The sequence below is a fragment of the Mobula birostris genome, chromosome 4 (genome assembly GCF_030028105.1).
Source record: "Mobula birostris isolate sMobBir1 chromosome 4, sMobBir1.hap1, whole genome shotgun sequence".
NCBI lineage: Eukaryota > Metazoa > Chordata > Chondrichthyes > Myliobatiformes > Myliobatidae > Mobula > Mobula birostris.
This window is the reverse complement of record NC_092373.1, coordinates 163,934,306-163,960,232: the sequence shown is the minus strand read 5'-3', so window position 1 is coordinate 163,960,232 and position 25,927 is coordinate 163,934,306. Positions and strand designations below refer to the sequence as shown.

The window sequence follows — 25,927 nt, the reverse complement described above, 5'->3', positions numbered from 1 at the left end:
AATTTCCCCCGGGATCAGTAAAGTATGACTATGATCATCGGGTAGAAGGTACAGAGCTTGATGTCCCACACCACCAGATTCAAGGACAGCGACTTCCCTTCAACCATTCAGTTCTTGAATCAACCCTCATTATTACACCATAGTGACACCATGAACACCTGGATCACTTTGCACTAAAATGTTCTAATCCTGCATAGTTTAGGTTTAATGTGTTTTCATGTGAATGTTCTTTAGCTGGTGCTATGTGCCAGTTATGCTGCTGCTGGCAAGTTTTCACTGCACCTGTGCTTATATGTACTTGTGCACATGATAATAAACTCGATTTTGTATCATTGATATATGTGGAAATCTTGGTGAGACCAAGGTTTTCTTACAGGCAATATCCCCACATTCCCCATACTCTGTAGGGATGTCTTTTTTGACTTGCCTGTACTTCCTTCCAACCCCCAGCTCTCAACTTGCATGAAGAGCCAGTCGTGCTATACTATTTACTTTTTAACTTGTGTCATAAATGTACCTTTTTATTTCTTAATTGATTTGTGGTAATACAACTTTTTGTGTTGAGTGTATGACTAATATGTACTGTGTTGTATACCTTGGTTGAGAGGAATGTTGCTCCATTTGGCAGTGCACATATATATGATTGAATGACAATCGGCTGAACTTGAATTTGAAAAATGATGACAGTGCAAATGACTTCCAGCAATACGCTCAGTGGCTACTTTATTAGGTAATTCCTGTACCTGATCAAGTGGCAATGGAGCATATGTACATGGTCTTCAGCTGCTGTAGCCCATCCATTTCAAGGTTTGATGGGCTGTGCATTCAGAGATACCCTTCTGCAAACCACTGTTAATAACATATGGTTATTTGAGTTCCTGTTGCCTTCCTGTCAGCTTGAACCAGTCTGCTCATCCTCCTCTGACACATCTCATTAGAAAGGCATTTTCACCCACAGAGCTACCACTCACTGGATGTTTTTTCTCTGCATCTTTCTCTGTAATTTATAGCGACTATCGTGCATGAAAATTCTGTTTCTGAGATGCTCAAACCTAATTTTCTGGCACCAACTATCATTCCACAGTCAAGGTCACTTCGATCACATTCCCTAATTAGAATTATTTGGCCCATCAAGTCTGCTCTGCCACTTCATCATGGTTGATCCATTTTCCTCCTCATTTCCATTTTAAATGGATATCCCTCTATACTGAGGCTCTGTCCTTCAGTTTTAGACTCCCCCAACACAGGAAACTTCTCCGCATCCTTAACAATTGACTCCACTGTCTTCCTGACCACTGAAGTCAGACTAACTGGCCCTGTAACTTACCTTCTTCAGCTTCCCTCCCTTCTTGAAGAGTAGAGTGGCAGTTGCAATTTTCCAGTCCTCTGGAACCATGTCAGAATCCATTGATTCTTGAAAGATCATTACTAATGCCTCCACAATCTCTTCAGCCACCTCCATCAGAACGCTGGAGCTGTAAACCATCCGGTCCAGGTGTCTCATCTAACTTCAGGCCTTTCAATTTTTCAAGTAGCTTCTCCCCAGTAATGGCAACTTCACCCACTTTTTCCCCTGACATGCTCAAACTTCCAGTGTCTTCCACAGTAAAGCCTGATGCAAAATACTTATATTCATTTCACCCACGATTTCCCTACCCCCATTACTACCTATCCAGAATCATTTTCCAGCTGTCCGATTTCCACTCTTGACATTGGCTGGTTAGATATTTGCATTAACAAGTAGGTGTACAGGTGTTCCTAATAAATTGACCACTTAGTGTAATTTCTGCTGCAGTGACAGCATTTAGATTAGAAGTGATGTGGTTGTACTGGAGGGGTTGCAAGGGAGATTCACCAGGATCTTGTCTGGAATGGTGTGTTTCAGTTAGGAGGGATTGGATAGGCTGGGTTTATTTTCTTTACAGCAGAGGAGATTGAAGGGTGACTTGATAGAGGTGCAGGAGATTATGAGAGGAATAGATAAACATTCCCCATTGTAGAAATGTTTAAAAGTAGAGGGCTTGTGTTGCAGTAAGTGATAGGGGGAATTGAGAAAGATATTGTTTGCCCAACAAGCTGTTGGAATTTAGAAGGTTCTTCCTGAGGGGCTGTTGGAAACAGACTCTCACAACATTTAACAAATATTTAAATGAGTATTATGGATTACCAAGCCACAGAAGGCTACAAACCAAATGCTGATCAAGGGTGCGTTCACTTTACTAGAATAACAGCCAGAGCTTGGATCTAGAGACATAAGGTCAAATTTCTACAAGGCAGCTGGTGAAGTTCAACTCAAATGGTTAAACTAAATCTGGCTGCATTCGAGGGCAGCAAAGTGGTGCAACTAGTGAAGCCACTGGCTCACAACACCAGGGATTCAGATTAGTGTCGGTGTGGAGTTGGCGCATTCTCACAGTGACCATGTGAGTTTCCTTGCGTTGTTGTGGTTTCCTTTCAAATTCCCAAACAAAAATGTGCAGAATGTTAGATTAATTGGCCACTGTAAATTGCCCCCGATTTGTTGCTGAGTGGTAGAACTTTTGATGTTGAGGTGAATGTGGCAATAATAAAATGGAATTACTGAGGCTGCTGATGATCATTATGGAGTCTCTGGGCCAAAGGCCCTTTTTCCTTGCTGTGTGACTCGAAATAGGATTAATATAGATGGTGCTTGATGGTTGGTATCCCATGGTGGGCCAAAGGACCTACTTCTGCGCTGTATGATGCTGATTCTTCAATGGTAAATAATGTGGAAATAATCATTCAACAGTAATATGTCAGTTCAAGATATACTTTGTAATCACTAGTAATTCTTCTGTTTAGTAAATAAAGTTTTTTTTTATGACTATAGCATTGGTTGAATTGCTGTGAAAACTATGGCACCAATTTCCTTATAAGAGGAACATCAAATCTGGTGGAAAAAATATAAAATATTTGGATGGGAAAGGTAAATCAACTATCTTCCATTTGCTTTCCAGTAACCTCCCCAATGGAAGATGTTCTTCCAATGAATGGTGGTAAGCATTTTGTTGGCATCCATTGTCAACTTGCAATTAGTAACGGTGTGTCATGCTCCGGTCCATGAAGTCCGCGTTCCAGTTCACGGTCCGGTCCATGGACTCCAGACTCCGGGTATTCCAGCTGTCCCTTGGTTCAGTTGGGCTTAATCATAGGCACCTGAAGCTCGTCCTGGGGCTGGGAATATAAGTGGCCCTGGGTTTGAGTCTGGGTGCTGGTTTGTCTGGTCAGTATCCCGTCCTCGCCTCCGTGGGGTAAGTCAGGCTGTCTTTGCCATTATCCTGAGGCTGGACTGTTTCCTTCCCTTCCCCTTCCTTCTGAAGCCTTGCCCCGTAACCTGTGCCAGGAGCCATGCCCTGCAACCTGGTCAAGTTCTACCACCGGAGCGAGACCAGAGCCTTGCTGTGTCAAGATAAGGAACTGTCTATCATTGAGTTGGAACTGTCTCTGTGACCACGCCTTCGCTAGGTAGGTCCAGCCATTTGCCGCTACCTAGCATTGAGAACCGTCTCTGTGTCCATGCCTTCGCTAGGTAGGTCCGGCCGTTTGCTGCTACCTAGTGTTGAGAACCGTCTCGTCATGTTCAGCATTCTGTGTAGAGCCCTGGCCCCAAGTCCTATTCCCAGGGAGGGGTCCTGGCTCTGTGTTCCGTGTATGAATCCCGGCCCTAAGTCCTGTTCCCAAGGAGGGATTGTGGCTCTGTATTCCATGGCCCTGTGTTCCTGTCTCTCAAGTCCAAGGCTCCGTGTTCCCGTGCTCTAGACCAAGGCTCTGTGTTCCTGTCCTCCCCAAGACAAAGGCTCTGTGTTCTGCATTCCTGTCATCCCAAGTCCAAGGTTCCGTGCTTCCTGTCGTTCCAAGTCCAAGGCTCGGCTGTTCCTGAGTACCCAGTCAAACCTTCATGTTCTTGTCCTATCCATGTGCCTTGTCCTGTCCATGTGCTTTGTCTTGTGCTGGAGTTCTCTCGTCCTGTACTGGAGTCTCTCGTTCTGTCCTGTAGCCTCAGCTAGTCCTGTCTCCCAAGACCACATCATGTCTTCACCTAGTTCTGGAGTCCGAGCCCAAGTCAAGACCCAGGTTCTGGGTCCTTGTCAAGTCTCTGGCTCGGAGTCCGAACCCAAGCCTCATCATGTCCTCACCTCGAAGTACCCAAGCCCTGAAGAACGCAAGCCATATCCAGACCTGTAGCCACGTCATGTCCTTGCGTAGTTTCGGGGTCCGAGCCCGAGTCAAGACCCAGATTCTGGGTCCTTGTCCAGTCTCCAGCTCAGAGTCCGAGCCCAGGCTTCTAGTTCCCAGTTCCTTGTCCTGGTCCCGCTTGCCTATCCAATGTCCTAGCCCAAGTCTGTGTTCTTGTCCCAGCTCTCTAATCAAGTCCTGTTCCTAGTACTTCGGTGTCTGTGTCTTGCATTTGGGTCTGCTCCCAGCGCCCCCTTATGACACAGTGACAACTTTTTGTGATCTAACCAAAGATTAGTCTGAAGTACCTGGCTTCATTATGGCCAGAGCTGCATTTTGGAAGCAATTTTAAAATATTACCTTTGTTGAAGAACACAGCTGTTTAGGATTTTAACCTGCTAGGGCAGAGATAAATGGAATTTTGGTTTGATTTTAAATTTGTACCGACCTGTTGACATTAAATTGCAATGGCATCTGGACTTAATAGAAGTAAAATTAATTGGATCTCCTGCCGTTTGTACATCTGGCTGTTAAATAACTAAATAAGCTCATTTGTCCACTTTGGACAGAATATCTTTGGCTTGAAATGTTAATGTTTCCCTTTCACCGATGCTACTGAAAATGCTGAATGTTCCCAGTATTTTCTATCTTTAGTAACCATTTAACTGCTGGAATAGATGAAGTCCTGATGAAGGATCTTGGCCCAAAACAATGACTCTTTATTCCTCTCCATAGATGCTGCCTGACCTGCTGAGTTCTGCCAACATTTTGTGTGTGCTACTTTAGAACGGATAGGAAATTGGGAAGCTCAATGTTTTGTAAGGGGTAGCTGCATTTACACAGTAGCTGGGAGGTCTGAAAGTAGTATTTTCTGATTTTTCTAAAAATTATCAAACCTCTAGTATTAAGCCCTCAGTACAAAGATCCAGGCTGTCACTCTATAAGAATGCTGCATTCTCAAGAGATGTTGTCCATACCTTGCCCCGCCATCCAATTAACAGATTCCATTGTACATTCTCTTCCTAAATTAAAGCATTGAGTTTGAATTTACTTGTGAGCATTGAAGGACAGAGCTATAATGGCACTTAACAGCGACTCCATCGAGCTCATCTGCAGAAACAGCTTCATTCCTATTTTTGATGTCTCTCTTCTTCCTTTTCAGGGTAATTGGGGTGGGGGAGGCTTGAGGTTCCAACATTTTTACTGTCACTCATTCTTTGGGACACATCCGTTTTCACGGATCTCTGTGAAGAACAAGAATTTCAGGATGTATATTGTGTACATTTCTCTGACATTAAATGGAACTATTGAACTGCTGAATTAGTGAAGGCTAACGATCTCTTTTACCTTATATTCGTCACTTTACGTAAGAAGATTGCACTCTTGCCAGAGCACATTTCCAACTGATGTTTGCACTTTGGAATTTTAAGTGATAAATCTTCCTGGTTTTGGGAGAAATTGTTGCTCCATGTGGTATGGATTAACAATATTCCCTGAGTAAAGGATGGGGAGTGAGATTTGTTCCAATGGTGCTATGATGACTCCGGAGCTGACGATTTATCACATATAAATCTGCAATTTTGGCAACCAGTATTACTTAGTAACCAGTAAAAGCTAAGTAACAACTTATTAAACATCATCTGCCTTATTTAACTCCCTCAATGTCAGTAATTTAATGTTCCGCTGATTGTACTTTTTGTTGCTTTTACATTCAAGGATGACGTATTTTACCAATCTAAGACAAGCGCAGTAATCTATTTTCTGAAATCAAGATATTTTCATTAAATACATTTTCACAAATACATTTGTACTAAGTGGGACTGATTCAACGTAATACAAACAAAGGACAGGAATGGAAGTAAGTCCCAATACCCATTAAATCTGCACTGGTGCTCATGGCTGATCCCGAACTTTGAGTATGTCTTTCTTCCCAGTTGTCTTGCGATCTTATTCTCTTGATGTTTGAAACTCTATGTATCTCAGCGTCAAATAACTTCAGGAACTGAGCATCCTCAGACAGCCCTCTGATTTAAAGAATTCCCAAGATTTTTTTTATCTCTTGGAGTAGAGACTTTCCTCTGCATCTCATTCCCAAGTACCAACCACTTATCTTGGCATCTGATATATCTCATAAATAAAACACAAAAATTTTTTAAATAAAGATTTCAGTCACATTTTGTTAAAATAGCCAAATGATTCCAATATTAAGCTGATATTTCCCATTTCAGAATATCCTAAAGTGATTTTTGTTGAAGGCAAGTGACTACTGTCATTTTAATTTTGCACGCATAGCAACACCGCAGAAACATGATGAGAAATTGTTGAGATTTATTAGCTGGAATCTGGTGCAACAAAGAAGTGACTAGTGACTCACTGAATTCCTGATCTTCCTTGTGAATGGGAAGTTATCGGTGGTTCTATTTTTGGTGGCAGGATGGGTGGGATCTTGGTTTTCTTGTAATAAGCCATATTACTTGTGGTGCAACATCCCAATGATCTACCAACTGTGCTGCACTGCTGTGTTGGTTTGGATTTACATGCTCAAGTGTTTGAGTGAGTTCATTACCCTGCTGACACAGGATACAAAGTTACAAGTTGAGTTCATTGTCATGTGCACAACTACAGCGAGGTCCAGGTGCAAAGAAAAATTTGCTTGCAGCAGTGTCACAGGCATACAGGTACACAGAGCTCTAAGAACATAAATTGTATGAGACAGTGAAGAGAGAGAGGGGAACAAAGAAATGAGCAGAGACAAGTCCATGGTAGTGCAAGAGATGGCCTGTAGTGTTTCCATTACTGAGGTAGGGTTATGGTTGTGCAGGTCAGTTCAAGAACTGAGCGTCGTAGGAAAGTAGCTGTCAATAAGCCAAACTAACAATTAACCCACTTAGTAATAACAGCTAACATCTTTGCAGTTATAAATAAATTGATTGAAATTGAGTGGCCTTCAATTTGCAAATACATCTAGTGTTAGTTTTCTCCAGTGTGTGTCAAGGGACTCCTGATTACTTGACATGTTGCCAACATTTTATATTTAACCTTCTGGCCAAGCATTTAAAACCAATCTGCAGGACTCCCCAGAGGGTTAGGTTCATCAGTCTGAACTGAGCCAGCTGGATCCCAAAACTCAAAATTCTGTACAGTGCCGACCAAGACCCATAGCCCATGAGTTTAGAAATCCCACAATTTTTATACCTTGAAGTAAAGAGATTTCTCTGCATCTCAATCTTAATTGTCAACCATTTCAGAATAAGAATCAGGTTTAATATCACTGGCATATGTAATGAATTTTCACAATACACTGTAATCCTAATTCTGATTCCATCATGGTTGCCACTTAGGATTGAGATGCAATGCAATCTCTTTACTTCAAGAAATCTATCCTTTAACATGAGACTACTTCCTTAATCTGGACCCATCACCAAGAGGAATCAGCTTTTTTTTGTCATATAATCTGTCACAGAGAGAAAAGGTATAGGTGGAAAATGGCTAGATCGGTAGCTCTGGTTTTGGCAGAGGGCAAAAGCTGCCTGGTGTTTCCATGCTGGACACTAAATGGAGATCACTAGATGATGAGGATGTGTAGCTGTGGTAGTGATGGTCCTACAGTGGTTACCCACCACCACAAAAGATTAACATTCAATATGATTGCCCTCTGGAGAAGTGATCACTGTTCTGATAGCTCATTGTGTGGGGAAGTAAAGTTGTGGCAGGATGTTGTCATTTTTGTTTTGCAAGGATATGAAATTTCTAATATAATCAACACCTGTTTAAAACACAACTGCTTACCTTTGAGCTTCTTTTCACAGGTGTGGTTTTAACGGCACTGGAATGAAGCAACCGTTGCATCAATCCTACATCGCTACTGTACCCTTTACTCTGGATGCCACCCCGTGTGTGAAAAGTTGGCCACTTTGGATTGGCGCAAGGTCCTGCACCACAGTACAATTATCTCTAATGAATGGACTGGTGGACTATAAATAACTACAGGTTTTTTAATCTCATTGTTCATCAAACGAAAGTGGACTGAAGGCCTCTTAACAAATGTAATGAAAGTTGATGGAAGTAACTGAAGCTTTAAATCTTGAAGACCACACCAGTGAGCAGGAGGTCATGCCTTCCAGTGGACATGCTAGATCCACGTTACTCCCTGTTGTCAATGAGAGCTCCAAGTCTAATGATGTGCCAAATGGCATCAGGAAAAGCCAAAAGAATGCAAAAGATTTTATCCAGATCTCTGTACCAGACACAAATCGTAAATTCCCAGCAGAGTGGTGGAAGACGGGTGTTGCCTTCACTTATGCACTTTTCAACTTGATTATGACAAGTGTTATGATCACTGTTGTACATGAGAGAGTCCCTCCTAAGGAAAAGAACCCTCCCCTACCTGATACTTTCTTTGACTACGTGAACCGGGTTGAGTGGGCTTTCAAGATTTCTGAAGTCAATGGGATGATCCTGGTTGGTCTTTGGACAACTCAGTGGCTACTCCTTCAATACCGGTGAGTTCTAGAGTCATATAGCAAGAAAACAAGTCCTTTAGCTCATTGTGTCCATGTCTATAATCAAGTGCCTATCAATGTTAATTCCATCTGCCAGCATTCCTCCACAGCCCCGGTGTTAAGTGCTTGTCTTGATACTTACTAAATTTTGCAGAAGTGACTGCCTCCATCACCCACGTAGGCAGATGCCTGCTAGATTCCAAGCACCCTTTGTATGAAAGATTTTCTCTCATCCTCTTACCCTTTACCCTAAATCTGTGCCCTCTAAATTTTACTGCTTCTGGGGGCAAGTGCCTTGCTGTCTTCTCTAGGCCTGTCATAATTTTGTAAATCACTATCGGGTTCTCTTTCAGCCTCACCTTATCCAGTCTCTGCTCATTAATTCCAGGCAATATATTGATAAATTTCCTCTACACCCTCTCTAGGTCAGTTGTGATCTTGCTGGTGTTTGAAGACTAGAACTATACATAATAAACTAGCTATGCCCTAAGCAATATTTTATAAAATTGTACTATAAGCTTCCTCCTCCTGTAGTTTGTGCCCTGGCTAATGAACGAGAGTGTCCTGTATCTTGTCTGCAGGTGCTGCCATTTTCAGAGAATCTTGGACTTGTATGCCTAGGTGTTCTATATCTCAGTACTCACATCCTGAAACAGGATACAAATAGATTGAATAATGGGCAAAAACCTGGCAAGTGGAGTTGAAAGAGGGAAAATGTGATTTTTTTTTTTTTTTTTTGAGGAATCAAAAGGTGGAATACTTTCCAAATGGGGAGTCTGCAAACTTAGGTGCAAGTCCATGAATCGCAAAAAAATATGCAGGTCAAACAAGTAGTTAGGAAAACAAATAGCATACAAGAGATGCAACACACATCAAAGTTGCTGGTGAACGCAGCAGTCTAGGCAGCATCTCTAGGAAGAGGTACATTCGATGTTTCAGGCCAAGACCCTTCGTCAGGACTAACTGAAGGAAGAGTTAGTAAGAGATTTGAAAGTGGGAGGGGGAGATCCAAAATGATAGGAGAAGACAGGAGGGGGAGGGATGGAGCCAAGAGCTGGACAGGTGATTGGCAAAGGGGATATGAGAGGATCATGGGACAGGAGGTCCAGGGAGAAAGACGGCGGGGGAACCAGAGGATGGGCAAGGGGTATAGTCAGAGGGACAGAGGGAGAAAAAGGAGAGAGAGAGAGAGAGATAGAGAAAGAATGTGTGTATATAAATAAATAATGGATGGGGTACGAGGGGGAGGTGGGGCATCAGCGGAAGTTAGAGAAGTCGATGTTCATGCCATCAGGTTGGAGACTACCCAGACGGAATATAAGGTGTTGTTCCTCCAGCCTGAGTGTGGCTTCATCTTTACAGTAGAGGAGGCCGTGGATAGACATGTCAGAATGGGAATGGGATGTGGAATTAAAATGTGTGGCCACTGGGTGATCCTGCTTTCTCTGGCGGACAGAGCGTAGATGTTCAGCAAAGAGGTCTCCCAGTCTGCGTCGGGTCTCGCCAATATATAAAAGGCCACATCGGGAGCACCGAACACAGTATATCACCCCAGTCGACTCACAGGTGAAGTGTTGCCTCACCTGGAAGGACTGTTTGGGGCCCTGAATGGTGGTAAGGGAGGAAGTGTAAGGGCATGTGTAGCACTTGTTCCGCTTACACGGATAAGTGCCAGGAGGGAGATCACTGGGGAGGGATGGGGGGACGAATGGACAAGGGAGTTGTGTAGGGAGCGATCCCTGCGGAATGCAGAGAGAGGGGGGGAGGGAAAGATGTGCTTAGTGGTGGGATCCCGTTGGAGGTGGCGGAAGTTACGGAGAATGATATGTTGGACCCGGAGGCTGGTGGGGTGGTAGGTGAGGACCAGGGGAACCCTATTCCTAGTGGGGTGGCGGGAGGATGGAGTGAGAGCAGATGTACGTGAAATGGGGGAGATGCGTTTAAGAGCAGAGTTGACAGTGGAGGAAGGGAAGCCCCTTTCTTTAAAAAATGAAGACATCTCCCTCGTCCTAGAATGAAAAGCCTCATCCTGAGAGCAGATGCGGCGGAGACGGAGGAATTGCGAGAAGGGGATGGCGTTTTTGCAAGAGACAGGGTGAGAAGAGGAATAGTCCAGATAGCTGTGAGAGTCAGTAGGCTTATAGTAGACATCAGTGGATAAGCTGTCTCCAGAGACAAAGACAGAAAGATCTAGAAAGGGGAGGGAGGTGTCGGAAATGGACCAGGTAAACTTGAGGGCAGGGTGAAAGTTGGAGGCAAAGTTAATAAAGTCAACGAGCTCAGCATGCGTGCAGGAAGCAGCGCCAATGCAGTTGTTGATGTAGCGAAGGAAAAGTGGGGGACAGATACCAGAATAGGCACGGAACATAGATTGTTCCACAAAGCCAACAAGAAGGTAGGCAAGCTAGGACCCATACGGGTGCCCATAGCTACACCTTTAGTTTGGAGGAAGTGGGAGGAGCCAAAACATCGACTTTTCTAACTTCTGCTGATGCCCCACCTCCCCCTCGTACCCCATCCATTATTTATTTTTATACACACATTCTTTCTCTCACTCTCCTTTTTCTCCCTCTGTCCCTCTGACTATACTCCTTGCCCATCCTCTGGTTCCCCCCCCCCACCCCCCGCCGTCTTTCTCCCTGGACCTCCTGTCCCATGATCCTCTCGTATCCCCTTTGCCAAACACCTGTCCAGCTCTTGGCTCCATCCCTCCCCCTCCTGTCTTCTCCTATCATTTTGGATCTCCCCCTCCCCCTCCCACTTTCAAATCTCTTACTAACTCTTCCTTCAGTTAGGCCTGACGAAGGGTCTCGGCCTGAAACGTCGACTGTACCTCTTCCTAGAGATGCTGCCTGGCCTGCTGTGTTCACCAGCAACTTTGATGTGTGTTGCTTGAATTTCCAGCATCTGCAGAATTCCTGTTGTTGGCATACAAGAGAAATTCTGCAGGTACTGTAAATCCAAGCAACACAAAAATGTTAGAGGAACTCAGCAGCCAAAGGAAACCATCAACATTTTAGGTCAAGACCCTTCATCAGGACTGGAGAAAAAAAGATGAAAAATCAAAGTAAGAAGGTGGGGGGAGAGGAGGGAAAAATACAAGGTAGTAGGTAATAGGTGAAACTGGAAGACGAGGAGAGGTGAAGTAAAGCTCTGGGAAGTGGATTGGTGAAATAGATAAAGGGCTGGAGAAGGGGGAATCAAATAGGAGAGGACAGAAGACCATGGAAGAAAAGAAAGGTGGAGGAGCACCAGAGGGAGGTGATGGGCAGGTAAGGAGATAAGGTGAGGGAAGGAAATTGGAATGAGGAATGGTAAAGGGGTGTGGGAGGCCATTTCATGCCATCAAGTTGGAGGCTACCCAGATGGAATATAACTTGAGTGTGACCTCACTGCAGCTGTAGAGGAGGCCATGGACAAATAACATGTTGACTTTTATTACAAAGGGGTTGGAGGTTGTGTTATAATTGTTCAGAGTGGCAGTAAAGCAACAGCTGGAATGTTGTGCAAGTTTTGTTCCCTTATCTTAAAAAGGGATATAATACATATTGAGACAGTTCAAAAGGGATTTTGTCAGGCAAATGCTTCGGATGAGAATTTAGATGTATGGTTGGCCCATTGAGAGAGGCTAGACAGTTTGTGTTTGTATTTCTTAGAGTTTACAAGAATGAGTGGTGACCACCTTCAAACATATATAAGGTCCAAAAGGGATTTTGATGGGTTACATATTGATATTTTTCCACTAGTGTTAAAGTCTTGAACAAGGTGACATAGCTACAAAATAATGTAGAAACTTTTCTTGGATGGTAATCGTTGTATATTTAATATTTCATAAATATTTGAGTAATCTTGTGTATATTGTTTGTTTTAGCATTATTGTTCTTTTAAATAATTAATAACAGGTTATATGTAAAAATACATGCATTACATACGTCATCACACTACCACGTGATAAGTGCACGTCTCACTACGAATTTAGACTCACATTTCCGACTCCTGTGTCTTCCTTTGAATTCGCTGAATGTTTTGAAGTTACAAAACATAACAATGATGACGAAGTATCTTTAAAAAGAACCAGAGACAGCTACCAACGTGTTGAAGCATAGCAAAATGAACAGGAAAAAAAAAACACAGCAAGGTATGGAGACAAAAAACGCAGCCCAGAAGACGCAAAGACAGTCAAATTAGAAAAAACCATGTAGCTCATGTTGTTTGGAAGGGAAGACACGATCAAGTACAAAAATTGAAAAATTGACTGGTTCATGAACAGTGAGTACCAAGTGATGATGAGAATAAATAAAAAGAGCAGAAAGGCAGACTACGTCAAAAAAATTGACACATTTGATTACACAAAAGATAACTGGAATATTTATACTGAGCTAATTGAACACCATTTTGAAGCAAATGAAATAGCTAATGAGAAATAAGTACCAATTTTGCAGAGTGCATTTGGTTTTAAAGGTAGGTTGCGTTGAAGTTTGACTGCTCCAACCAAACCACCAGACATAAGCTTTGCTGAAATTGTGAAAGTAATGCAGGCACATTTAGAATTAATCACAAAATCCCAGGTGTTGGAAATCCAAGCAACACACACAAAATGCTGGAGGAACTCAGCTGCCCAGGTAGCATCTATGGAAAAAGTACAGTTGATGTTTGGGGCCTGAAACCTCGACTGTACTTTTTTCCATAGATGCTGCCTGGCCTGCTGAGTTCCTCCAGCATTTTGTGTGTGACATTTAGAACTGAAGCCATTGGTGATTGCAAGACAATTTAGGTTTCTTATATGGAATTAAAAGGAAAGGGAATACATTTCACAGTATGTGCTGAATTGAAGAGATCACCTGAGTATTGTAGTTCAATGATGAGCATAATGATGCACTGAGAGATTGTTTAGTTTGTGGAATCTAACAAGAAAGCATTCAAAAACAGCTCCTAACTGAAGCAAAGCTTACATTTAAAAGAACAGTTGAAATTGCTGTATCGATAGAAACAGCAGACTGGGACGCAATTGAGTTGCAGTCAAGAATGAAAGTGAGTGTGAACAAAATTGCAACATCTAAGCAGAAACCCACCTGGCTGAACAAAAAACTTTACCATTGTGGCAGGGACACACATACACGAAACAAATGCATGTTTAAAAGTGAAACTTGTGAAAAATGCAACAAAGTAGAACAAGTAGAAAGAACATGTCAGCCAGATAAAAGTAAATGGATGGCACAGGGAAGAGAAAAAGCTAAAAAGTCAAGTTGCAGTTTCAAAAAGCGCACTAATCTGCATGCCGTTGATGAAAAATCTAATAATGATGGAAGTGACACAGGACTTTGCAGCCTTGAGATTTACAGTATGAAAATTAATAATAGACTGAAATATGGCTATGCCAGAGGTGCAACTAATTGAAGGCTTCTCAGACAAGGAGGTTCAATGTTTCACCTCTGGACAGGCAGTCCTGATGAGGGACTACAGAGGTGATCAAAAGTGGGTACTTGGAAAGATCAAGCACGGAACTGAACCACTCTGCTACACAGTGGAGATTGCATCTGATATCTTCTGGAGGCAACACATCGATCAGTTGAGGAGAGCAGAGTCAATTCTTAGAGACAAAAGGTTGCTAGTGCTTTCAGAACCATATCCTGCAGTCTCAGAGTCAACTACAACCATCATGGAGGAGGCTCTATAACCTGAAATTGTTTCACTGTCACAAGTCTCACCCACCAGAGTGAGCCCACCTTGTCAGGAAAGATGTTATTCTACAAGAATAAGAAAGTCTCCACTGCAATTAAATCTTTAGGCCTGAGTGGGACAGTTTAAAATTTACTGTAATGTGGATGGCTGTATATAATATACTGTGAATGTAGATGAGGTGCCTTCTTTATTGAGTTAGAGTTTATCGCTAAGCAAGGAGGAGTGTGGTGTATCTTCTATTTCAAAAATATTTGAGTAATATTGTATATATGTTGGTTAATTAAGTATTCTTGTTTATTTAAATAATTCATTATGGTTATATGTATAAATACTGAATTGCATACATCATCATGCTACCATGTTATATGTTGCACGGCTTGCTTAAAGTAAACCCAAAATTAGACCTGCATTTCGGACTCCTGTGTTATAAAATGTAACAGTAATGAATTTTTGGAATTCTGTGCCTGGATGATGGTGGAGGCCGTGTCATTAGATATCTTTAAGATGAGCACAGATAAATATCTGAGAGATTGAGGATTATAGGGAACTGGTACAGGAGAGAGGAGTATAGATTAGCCAAGATCATATTGAACAGCAGAGCTGGAGGGGCTTGTTGGGATACTCCTGCTCCTACTTTCATGTGTTCTTATGTCTTCATTGCTTCCTTTATTGGTGTTCAGTCTCTGGAACTATTCATGGGTGTTCATGTATGGTTGAATAACAATTGAACTTGAACTTTGATTAAAGTTGAACTTGGTTCTTGACGACTTTGCCAGAGGTTCTTGGTTCTTGGCGACTTTGTTTCTCAATTGGCCTGAACCCTTTCTTGATCTGGAACACTTTTCAAAGTTTAAAGTTCAAAGTAACTTTATTATCAAAGTATGTATATGTTGCCCTATACTACCCTGAGATTCATTTTCTAGCAGGCATTCATAGTAGAAAAAAATAAATTAAGAACAAGCTATTCTATTTTATCAAACCCTCCTTAAACCCCTCACATCCCTCTTGAAGTGCTCTACTCAGAACTGCTAACATGTTGCCAGTTGTGTCAAAACGAGTGTATTACCAAGGTTTAATATGACTTCCTTAGTATATATTGGTATGATATTGAAATTTCTATTTTCAAAAAAATATTTTGTGAATTTCAACCATTGATATTCATAGAGTTCTTCATGATGTTAGGCTAAGAAGATTGCATGGCACTAAACGCTATTTCTCATGTAAATATGTTCTTGTTTTTCCCTATTACTTTAAGACTGGCAAGCCTTGTGTAGCATACCAGTAAGAATTAAAGGATATAGTTTGTTGGTGGGAGGAGTAGTAGGAGGAGTTTGATGAATGTCCTAACAAGAGGTGTTCAAAGTGCTGATGGCAAGTCGAAAAACATCCTCCTATCCCCACCCTGCATTCCTTGTTTCTGATCTTTTTCCCTTCATTTTAGCCAACGTTGGAAAGCAGTACTTACCATACCTCTGCACAAACTTTAACCAGGAACATAAAAGCAGAGTGGGAGCGGGGCATTTGGTTTTGTGACTTTGTTTTACATTCAGCAAAATCATGTTTGATCTTTTCCCTCAACAGCATTTTTGGTCCATCCATTTGTCCTTTGATTGTCTATTATCCTGAAACCTATTAGTATCTAATTTTCAATGTAATCAATGGCTACGTGCTCACATCCCTATGGAGGACACAATTCCAGAGGTTTAGCACCCTCTGAATGAAGAAATAGCTCCTCACTTCTGTCCTATATTGCTAACCCCATATATTGAGATTATTTGCTCCTAGTTCTGGATTGAGCTGGTCGGGGGGAGCAAGCCATATTTAGCTATCAGGACCAGTCATTCTTCTAAACTCTAGTGAATACAATCCTAGTCTATTTATTCTCTCCTCATACAGCAAGTCCACTATTCTGGGAATCAGTCCAATAAATTTTTGCTGCACTCCCATTAAAGCAAGCACGTCATTTCTTTTAGTTAAGGAAATGAAGATTGTATACTGTACTCCAGGTGTGGTCTCCCTAGACTGTATTTAATAATTGTGAGTCATCTTTATTCTAACACAAATTTTTGTGTGTAAAGTATTCCATGTTCCTTCCTCATTGTCTGATGCACATATGTGAAAGTACAGTGACCTTGAGTACAAGAATACCTGCGTCTCTTTCCATGTGGAGCTTTTCCAATTCTGTTTTTTTTTCTGCCAAAATAGATAGCTTTCTTTTCCATCCATGCTGCTCACTCAGTCTGCCTGTCTATATCCCAATGTTCCTTTTTAGTATTCCCATTGCCAGGTTATATTGGGCTCCCCCATGCCGAATCATTGAAACAGATCTAGAACAGCCATGGAGCAAGCACTGATCCTTCAACTGGAATACAAGACAGCAGGAACAGGAATATTCCACTCATCCTCTCAAAGTCATCCTAACAACCATGGCTGATCTATCCCAGGCCTCAGTTCTTTTTCTGTATTGGTTCCCCATTGGCCACATTTCCCAAACTTCCAAAAACTTAACTGGCTCTTTTTTAAAAACTAACGGACATCGAGACTCCACAACTGTTCAGGGTGGAGATCTTCAGTGATTCAGCATATTCTACAAGATGAAATTCTTCTGTACCTCAGTTTCAAGTGACCTTCCCCTTCTCCTGTAACTCTGCCCCTCATTTGAATCTCTCACACTAGCAGAAATATCTCAACATCTCTTTTGCAATGCCTCTTTAGGAACTTGTGTTTCAGAAAGATCAGCTCTCATTCTCCTAAACTTGAAAGAATATATATCTAATTTCTTTATCTGATCCTGATAAGAGTGTACCCTCTCATGCCAGAAATTAACCTAATGTATCTCCTCAGGAACACCTCTAATGCTAATATCATCATCATCAAGATGTGGGTGATCAAAGTCTATGACCATGATAGTTCTTAGCAAATTTCTCTACCGATGTGGTTTGCCATTGCCTTCATCAGGGCAGTGTCTTTACAAGACAGGTGACCTCAGCCATGATCAAAACTCGTCAGGGATTATCACCCTAGTATCACTGATCGCATAACCAGGACTTGTGATACGTACCATCTGCTGCCATGGCTTCACATGACTGTGATCACCTGCTAAACAGGTTCTGCTCCTTACCCAAGGGTGACCTGTAGGCTAGCAGAGGGAAGGAGCACTGTCCACCTCCTTTGGTAGAGACTCCACCCTGCCATCCTAATGCTAATATACCCTTTCTCTTTATAAAGGGTCCCAAAATGGTATTCAAGATGGGGCTTCCCAATATTCTGTACAACTTTTATATGGTGACATATATGTACTTTGATAATACATAGTTACTGAGAACTTCAAGCTTTAATTCTTCTCTACTTCATTCTCCAAGCCCTTGCAAAGAAGACCAATATGGAATCTGCCATCTAAACAGCAGCTGTCCCTATCTTCCCACTTTCTTGTGATTAATGTACAAGAGTACCTCAATACCACTATGCACGATTCATGTAAAATCTGTTTTATTTAGACAAAAGTCTGCCTTTTTTCTCTCAAAGTGCATGATATCATACTTTTCCACATTGAACTACACTTGCCATGTTTTTGCCCACACTCGGATATCTGTATCCCTCAGCAGAGCATATAAATGTTCTTATCGCATCATGTTCTTCACCAATTTTCATATCATGGGACTGTGGATGCTTTGCACTTTGCTCCCCCTTCCAAGTTATTGATATAAATGTCAAAAGTGATCTGTGGAGCATTCCATCAGTTAAAGTTGTGCAGCATTAAAAAGCCCTCCATTTACTGTATGATAAATAGTCTTTAATCAGTGTTGACACATTTTCCTCAATACTGCAACCTTGTCCAATGGCCTTTTAACGCAGAGAGTTTTTATGGAAATACATGTTGAATCAATAAACTATTCCAGCTTTCTAACTGTAGCCAGCTCCATCATGGGTACTAGCCTCCAGATCTTCAAAAGGTGATGCCTCAAAAAGGCAGCATTCTTCATTAGGGTTCCCCATCATCCAAGACATGCCACCTTCTCATCACTCTCATCGGAGAGGAGGTACAGGAGATAAAGACACACATTCAATGAACTCTTTCCCTCCACCATCAGATTTCTGAACAGGCAATGAACCCACAAACACTACCTCACTATTTTTGCTCCCTTTTTGCGCTACTTGTTTATCTATTTTTTTTCTATACAGTTATATATTTTTTATTATAATTCATGGTATATCTTATATATTGCACTGCACTGATGACAATATGTCAGGGATAATAAACTTGATTTTGCCGAGGTTCAATCTTTCAGGTAAAAATTACTCTGGTCTTCGAGTCAGTTGACCAGAGATTTCAGTTCATTTGGGAGATTCCTGATATTTGACTGGATTGCCTTAGTCAGCCTAAAAATTGGATGAGTTGCTAAATGATCTTAGTGGTCTATTTTCTGCTGCTTTATAGAACCATTATGAACCTGTTGGAATTGGGCTAACATAATATTCCACACATATTTTTAACAGTATTAAATAATTGTCTTTCATGTGTCCATATTTGGCATAATGGGTTCTTCACAAAATGAAACACCATCTACCAAAATAAACAGAATATAGCAGAACACCACTGGGTATACAAAGTTCAAGGCATCTTTCAGAGATTCAGGCCAAGACCAATAAATGTGTAATCTCAAATTAGTCATTTTAATCAAAAAAGAACAATTGTTGGATGGATTTAGCAGCAATATCAAAGTCAGGTTGTTGTATTGTTAAACTAAGTGTGAACATTAAGATGTTCCTGATTATAATCAATTGGCACTATGTGCAGGATTAGTAGATTGAGATCCACAATCTACAAATAAAATGATGAGAATCAGGCTCCATTTTAGTTTAAAGTCTTGAATACTTCCTGTATAGTAACACACATCAAAGTTGCTGGTGAACGCAGCAGGCCAGGCAGCATCTGTAGGAAGAGGTGCAGTCGACGTCTCAGGCCGAGACCCTTCGTGACAAAGGGTCTCGGCCTGAAACGTCGACTGCACCTCTTCCTACAGATGCTGCCTGGCCTGCTGCGTTCACCAGCAACTTTGCTGTGTGTTGCTTGAATTTCCAGCATCTGCAGAATTCCTGTTACTTCCTGTATAGTATAAGATTTCACACAGAACCTTCCAAAGTCATTTTCTTTTTCATTTCTCTCTTATTGATGTCATTATATGTTATTTCATTCACAATGTGTATTAATACCACACTATTTATTTTGTTACTAATTTGAGGGCAGTTTCTCTGCTTAATTTGGCTGCTACATTTTCCTATATTTGCTATAGTGACTATGTGTCCTTGGCTCAAGCTTGCTTGGAATGCCCTGAGGTCAAGAGATTTTTGTGTGAATGCAAAGTATTATATCATGCTGACTTGGTACTACATAGTCAGAGCCATCCCATTAAAAAGCTGGTTTTAGTCGTGCCAATATTTATTCAAGACTTCTTCACTCGTAAAGAGAACACTGAAATCATTGATTCAACTTGTAATGTTGCTGTACCTTAGGAGGTCTGGAAACATTTCACATAACATGGGTTTTCATATTTTTATGGGTAGCAGGTGCTTTTATAGGTAATGATTATTGTAACATAAGAATACTACAATTTGTATTCAGCAAATTCCCATAAACTAATGTTTTAGTGATGTTGAGTGGAGATAAATAATGTTGGGAAATATGCTTGACATAGGACATGCAAAGATTGTCCAAGAAAATCGTGAGTATATGAGAGCAGTGGTTGAGTCTCTACGCTATACTGCGTGCTAAGGCATTGCCCAGCAAGGACACCAGGAGGATGATGGATCTGGCAACGGGAAACTTTGAGTTGCTCAATGTAACTGGACAGTTTGATAAAACTGTAGCTAAAAAAAATAGGGGATAATCCTGGAAATGCAAAAAACACCCATCGCGATATCCAAAATGAAACTGTGGGTATTATGGCAGATATGGTCAGACGTCAAATAAGTGCAGAAATCAAGGAGGCTGGACATTTTGTCATCATGGTGGATGAGAGTAAAGACCTGAGTAAAAAGGAGCAAATATCAGTGGTGGTGCGGTATTCGAATAACGAAACAGTGCTTGAAGAATTCTTGCACTTCACTCCAGCAGAAGGATTGGACGCGGAGTCGCTTCTTAAATGCATTGAACAGACACTCGCCCAGTGTGTTACTGATAAGAACGCGTGTATAGGTCAGTGTTATGACGGGGCCCCAGTGATGTCCGGGTGCAATAACGGGGTACAAGAGAGGTTCAGGAAAGCAGTCCCGCAGGCATTATATATACACTGCCATGCTCACAGACTTAACCTTGTTTTAGTGGATGTTGTGAGCAATGTATAACAAGCGGGCGGGTGAGTTTTTTGAAACTGTGCAGCTGCTTTACAACTTCTTTTCAAACTCTGTTGCCCACAATCTTTTCATGAAGAAACAACTGCACAACCCGTGGAGTTGAAGAAATTGTCAGATACACGCTGGGCATGGCAGTATACAGCTTTGTGGACTATAAGGAAATCACTCCCTGTCATTCTAGTTACACTACAGGATGTTATAGGTCACCAAATGCACGGAGGAAAACGGAGGACAGAGCTGTAAATGGACTGATTGACGGGCAGTTTGCTTTACTTCTCACTTTGAGGATTTATTCTGAGTCACCAAGTTCATGTCAGACCAGCTACAATCTCCCAGTTTGGAGCTTTCATCCGCTGTGGACTTGGCTCAGTCTGTTATCAATGCACTCTCAGCAAAACAGGGAGAGGAATCACGGAGTGAAATTCAGGCAAGAGCTTAGGGGCCTATGCGTCAAGGCCGGTATACAGAGCAGACCACATGAAAGGAGACAGGCCCAGCCACCCCGCCGCCTACACGATCTTGTTGTTGAGGCCCAAACTGAACGCACACCTGTCACATCTTCTGATGAACTTTGCAAGCACTGTTTCTATCCAGTTATAGACAGACTTCTGACTGAAATGAAAAGACGATTCTCAGTTGAGACTGAGGGTGTTCTGACTGGAGTGTCAGCATTGTGTCCCAAACACAAGTTCTTCCTAAACAAGAATTGTCTTTGGCCAGTGGCCCAATACTGTGGAGTGACTGAAGTGAACCTGACTGCAGAGCTACATCAGGTTTGGCATCTGCTGGAAACAAAACAAAAGCAAGGGCAGACAGTGAGTGACACAGTGGAATTTCTAGCTGTGATGCATTTATAGATTTATACAAACTAATCTGCATATCACTGACTCTACCTGTGACATCTGCTTCATGCAAACGGAGTTTCTCTTGCCTCAGGCGCCTCAAAAACTACCTAAGGAATAGCAGCAGCGATGCTCGGAACAGCAACTTGGCCCTGTTGGCCATAAACAGCCGGAGGACCAAAGCACTTGACATCCAGAAAATCATTGATGCTTTCGCCACCAATCACAACAACAGATGGATTGTGCTTCTCTGAAAACACCAATGGTGAGTGCAGTTGATTTTCAAAAAAATTTGGGCCAAGACTAATGCTGATCATTATTATTATTATTTTGTGGTGGATACTCCATAGTCCTTGTTTCCTGCAAATCCTAAAATATTACATTTACTGCTATTAAGCCTACTGGTTTTGCTTAGACTTCCAAGCGATGATTCTGTTGATTTTTGTTTTAAATTCAGTAGCCAAATTAATTGAGGTATTGCATGGTCAGAGTACGATTGGTCAGAGTACGATTTGTCCAAGTCCTGGTAAAGCCTTGCATCTGTTGTTTGCCTTATTTAACTTTAATAACGGTGTATCTTTTGGCATTGTCTGTCAATGTAATGTGAATAGCAGTGGACATTGTGGGTTAGTGTTGTGTTTTCCAGTTGAAAAGCAAGCATTTGACAGTGATTGCGGGATTGGTGCGTGATTCACGTTGTGCGCTGTGGGTCGGATGCGCTGTTGGTTTGTTTGTTTATGCTCTGTGTAGCCCGGGTTGTCTCCGATGCTGTTGACACTGTCACAGTTCACTTCTATATTATATCTATCAATTGTTGTTGCTTGTGAGTCAACAGAGGCGTTTATAGTAGGCACATAATGCTTGAAACTGACTTTTGAACACCACGCGTCTGGCCTTGCGAATACATATTACCATAGGGTACATCCCTCAGCACCATCACTGAATAATTCAGCCCCACTGCAGCACCAGCAAGAAAACATCTCTGGCGCCGCCACTGCACTGCTTCCTTCACCAGTAAATATAATTGTTAAGTATCTTTTTTTCTATTATGTGTGTGCTTTGAAGAATTAAGGGGGCAACACTTCATGCTGCGTGTCAACAACATTTTTGTGTATGTCATCTTGGGCACACGAGCCATAGGTTTACATTATGACATTTCTTAGGTTCTGCTTCAGCCACTATCTCAGGCCCTGAGGCCCTCTGCTAGCTGGGGTTGACCATGGATGTTGCACGATGTGCAAGTCAGGGCAGGATGATATGGAGAGCAAGCTGTTGCCCTGGTACCAGGCCCCACCTCTCCATGCAGCTGATGAATCCAAAGGAATGGCAGAGACTGATACCGTGTGACTTCAGCAGCTTTGCAGGATTGCCAGTCAACGTTGAGCTCAACGTAGGATCATCTTGGGGATTACAGCTCCGGATTTACTCCCAAAGCCTGCCCCATGAAGGGGTATAGCCGCAAGGCAGCGGAGGTTTGAGGTTCGAATTTTCCTTCTTGATAAGCTGCCGACTATGGCTGATGAGCACCACCTGCCCGAAGCGACGAGTTTTAAGGCACCAGTAACCCACTTCTGCCCATTCTCCTGTCAATGGAAACAGTTCTGCGGGGCTTAGTAGCTAAGCCACATGTAAAGGCCAGGAGTTGGGCTTATTTGTTAGAGGCTATTTGAGACGCATGCAGCTGAGAGCATTTAATAGTAGTGGGAGCTTATCCCCACTGCCACCACCCTGGCTATAACTATCTTATGGAACTATCGCAGGCCGTGTATTCTATATCATAGAGAGTATCACTACTCGCTGGGTGAAAAAAGATCCATGTAAGTAGGACAGAAGGATAATTCCAATTTTTGTTATTTTTTTAAGAGGTGCAATGCATTAGATTAGGATCTGATCTGAAAGCTTGCATCTCCAGCAAAGCACCACTCCTTTCATAATGCACAAGAGTGTTACTCAAGTTTGTGGAGTGCGACTTGATCTCAGAATCAACTGGCTGTGAAACAAATAGCCACCCACTGAGCCAGACCTCTTGCTGAGTCAAAAAATAGATGAAGTTAATTACACTTTTAACGAAGAATAAGAAGAAGGTATTAAATGTTTGATTGGAATAATTTTCCTCATAGAGTAAAAGAGATAACATCTTTCTATTTTAATTTCGGATATGCCTGGATAACATGTTTTGCATTAGGGTAGATGCCTTGAGCCAAGGTTCAAACTTTGTTCTTAAATTGTAATTGACAAGAAGTTTTCTGTTCACATCACTGCCCGGTGATGCAGTTCCAAATACACCAGACTCAACATTTGCTGCTCTGAATAAGGAGAAACAGATGAGGCAGTGTTAAAACTCTTAATCCCTGGAAGCTTTTCTCTTGTGTTCCATTAGTCAGGATGTTCAAACATTCTGAATTCCTCCACTGATCCAGGAGTAGATATTTATCCTCTTGTTGCATGTACTAAATCTACAGTGAAGAACAGACCACAATGAGTACCAATTCTGAACTTTAGTTCCATTGGACTCATTCTAAATGAAATTCAGAAGTAGAGTTGAGCACACACATGTGCAATACCCTGGTTTAAGACCATGCTTTATTTTATTAATACATTTATGCTGTTGGATATTTTATTTTCTGTAGATTTTCTCAAAATGCAATATGTTCCTTTAATTACATTATACAATCGAGTATTTCATTTTTGTTGTAATAAAAAATCGGTTGACAAAGTCAAGCTTGTTGAATTAGCAATAGGATTTGTCTTGGGAATATTCTAGAGAGAGCACAGGAAAAAGAGCGAGGCAGCCATTTTCTAGAGAGAGAGGGAGCAGGATCGAAGAAGGAGAATGGAAATGCACAGCGAACATACTAGAAGAACATGCTGAGGTGCTCACAGAATCCATTTGGAAGGAGAGATGCCCCTGTCAGAAAATCCTCATGCAGACAATGATCTCATGAAGAATGTGCAGACAACTTTTAGTTAGCTAGTTAAGCACATGACCTTGGAGAAAGTCCCATGCCTTTTCCTTGGACATTGTGTGAATTTTTTTTTCCCTGGGCCGGGTTCTTCTGTGCAAAACCATTTCAGTACTGCGAGTAAATGAAGTGAAGCAACCTAGATTTATTAGACAACAATGAGCTCCAATGATTACGTGCACCTTATGGTAGACTAATGTGTGTCACGTGTGTCACGATGGGCCATGTTCTTTCTAATATATTATGTTTTGTTATAGTTTAAAATAGTTTGTCAATACAATTTCAATTTAAGTTTATACTGGTGTGAGTTAAATTATTGTTTCCTGGCAAACAGTAAATTTGCATGGGTGTGTCAGTGTCCATACAAGTAATAGTCCTACTTTCCCTTAAAGGGACATACAAACTTTTATATTTCTGTTTACCCCAATCATATGTACCCTGGGCACGTTCATTTATTGGAAATGGCCTTTTCATCATTATTCCCGTGCATTGCCGAGTTATGTTGTAGTTCACAGTAATAGCTAACTCATTACAAGCCTGTGGTGAGAGGGTCACATTTTGGGGGTCTCAAACGGGATGAAAGCTGTACTATGGCTGTATAACGATTGGATAGCCTGTTTACTTGTGTTCAAGCCTGTGTTACCTTAGTGCTGTTTAAAGTGCATCATAATTAAGATACTGTGATTTAGATGCTGCTGAGGGTGAAGACATTCAGTTCAAGTTGCTCACTTTTCTGAGGAATGAAGGGAAAATTCTGATAGATGTAAGAACTCTACTAAGTCATTCAGCTGTTGATCTGAATTCTGAGCTGGCCATTACTGGTCGTTAAATGCCACAGCATACCTGTTGTATGCTAAGGTTATTGTACGCAGAGAATGTTCTCTGGGGTCACACCCACACCAAACGGAGAAGAAGAGTATGGGGCTTGGGCTGAGCAGACACCTCACTTACTAGATAAATGGCAATGCTCAGACAATATAAAGAAGCAGAGACGACTACAAATCTGTAACAGAAATTACCAGGCCTATCCTCAGTTAAGTTTAACAGATCTTGCCGCTGTTGTAGTGAGGTTCCTTAAAGCAGAAAATCTTTTAGCCACCTCAAACTAACTATATGAAAGCTCTGGAAAATGCTTTTGGCACTACTGAAATTTCAGCTGATCTCATGGTGAAGTTCTGACAGACATTCTAAGAGAAGCTCATTTTCTGCCTTTTCTGGTTAGAGAAACTGCTGCAATGTTTGGGCCACAAAGGAGATGTTCAATTGTCTGAGATAAATCGCTTGAGAGTGGAGCAAGTTGTGAAGGGCGCATTATTACAAGATTTGGTTGCTCTATGTATTTTAATGACCCACAAGATGCATGATCCACCATCTTCTACAGAGCTAC

The 25,927-nt window shown here is 41.7% G+C and overlaps 1 protein-coding gene across 1 annotated transcript in view; it reads left to right on the top strand.

Annotated features, from left to right (window-relative positions):
- The window catches only part of sgms2a (sphingomyelin synthase 2a), a 97,655-nt gene that overhangs the window by 37,915 nt on the left and 33,813 nt on the right, over positions 1-25,927 (top strand). The window contains exon 2 of the mRNA XM_072256390.1: positions 8,007-8,699. Coding sequence (XP_072112491.1) covers positions 8,257-8,699 — 443 coding nt within the window. The 5' untranslated portion in view covers positions 8,007-8,256. The remainder of the gene's footprint in view (positions 1-8,006; positions 8,700-25,927) is intronic.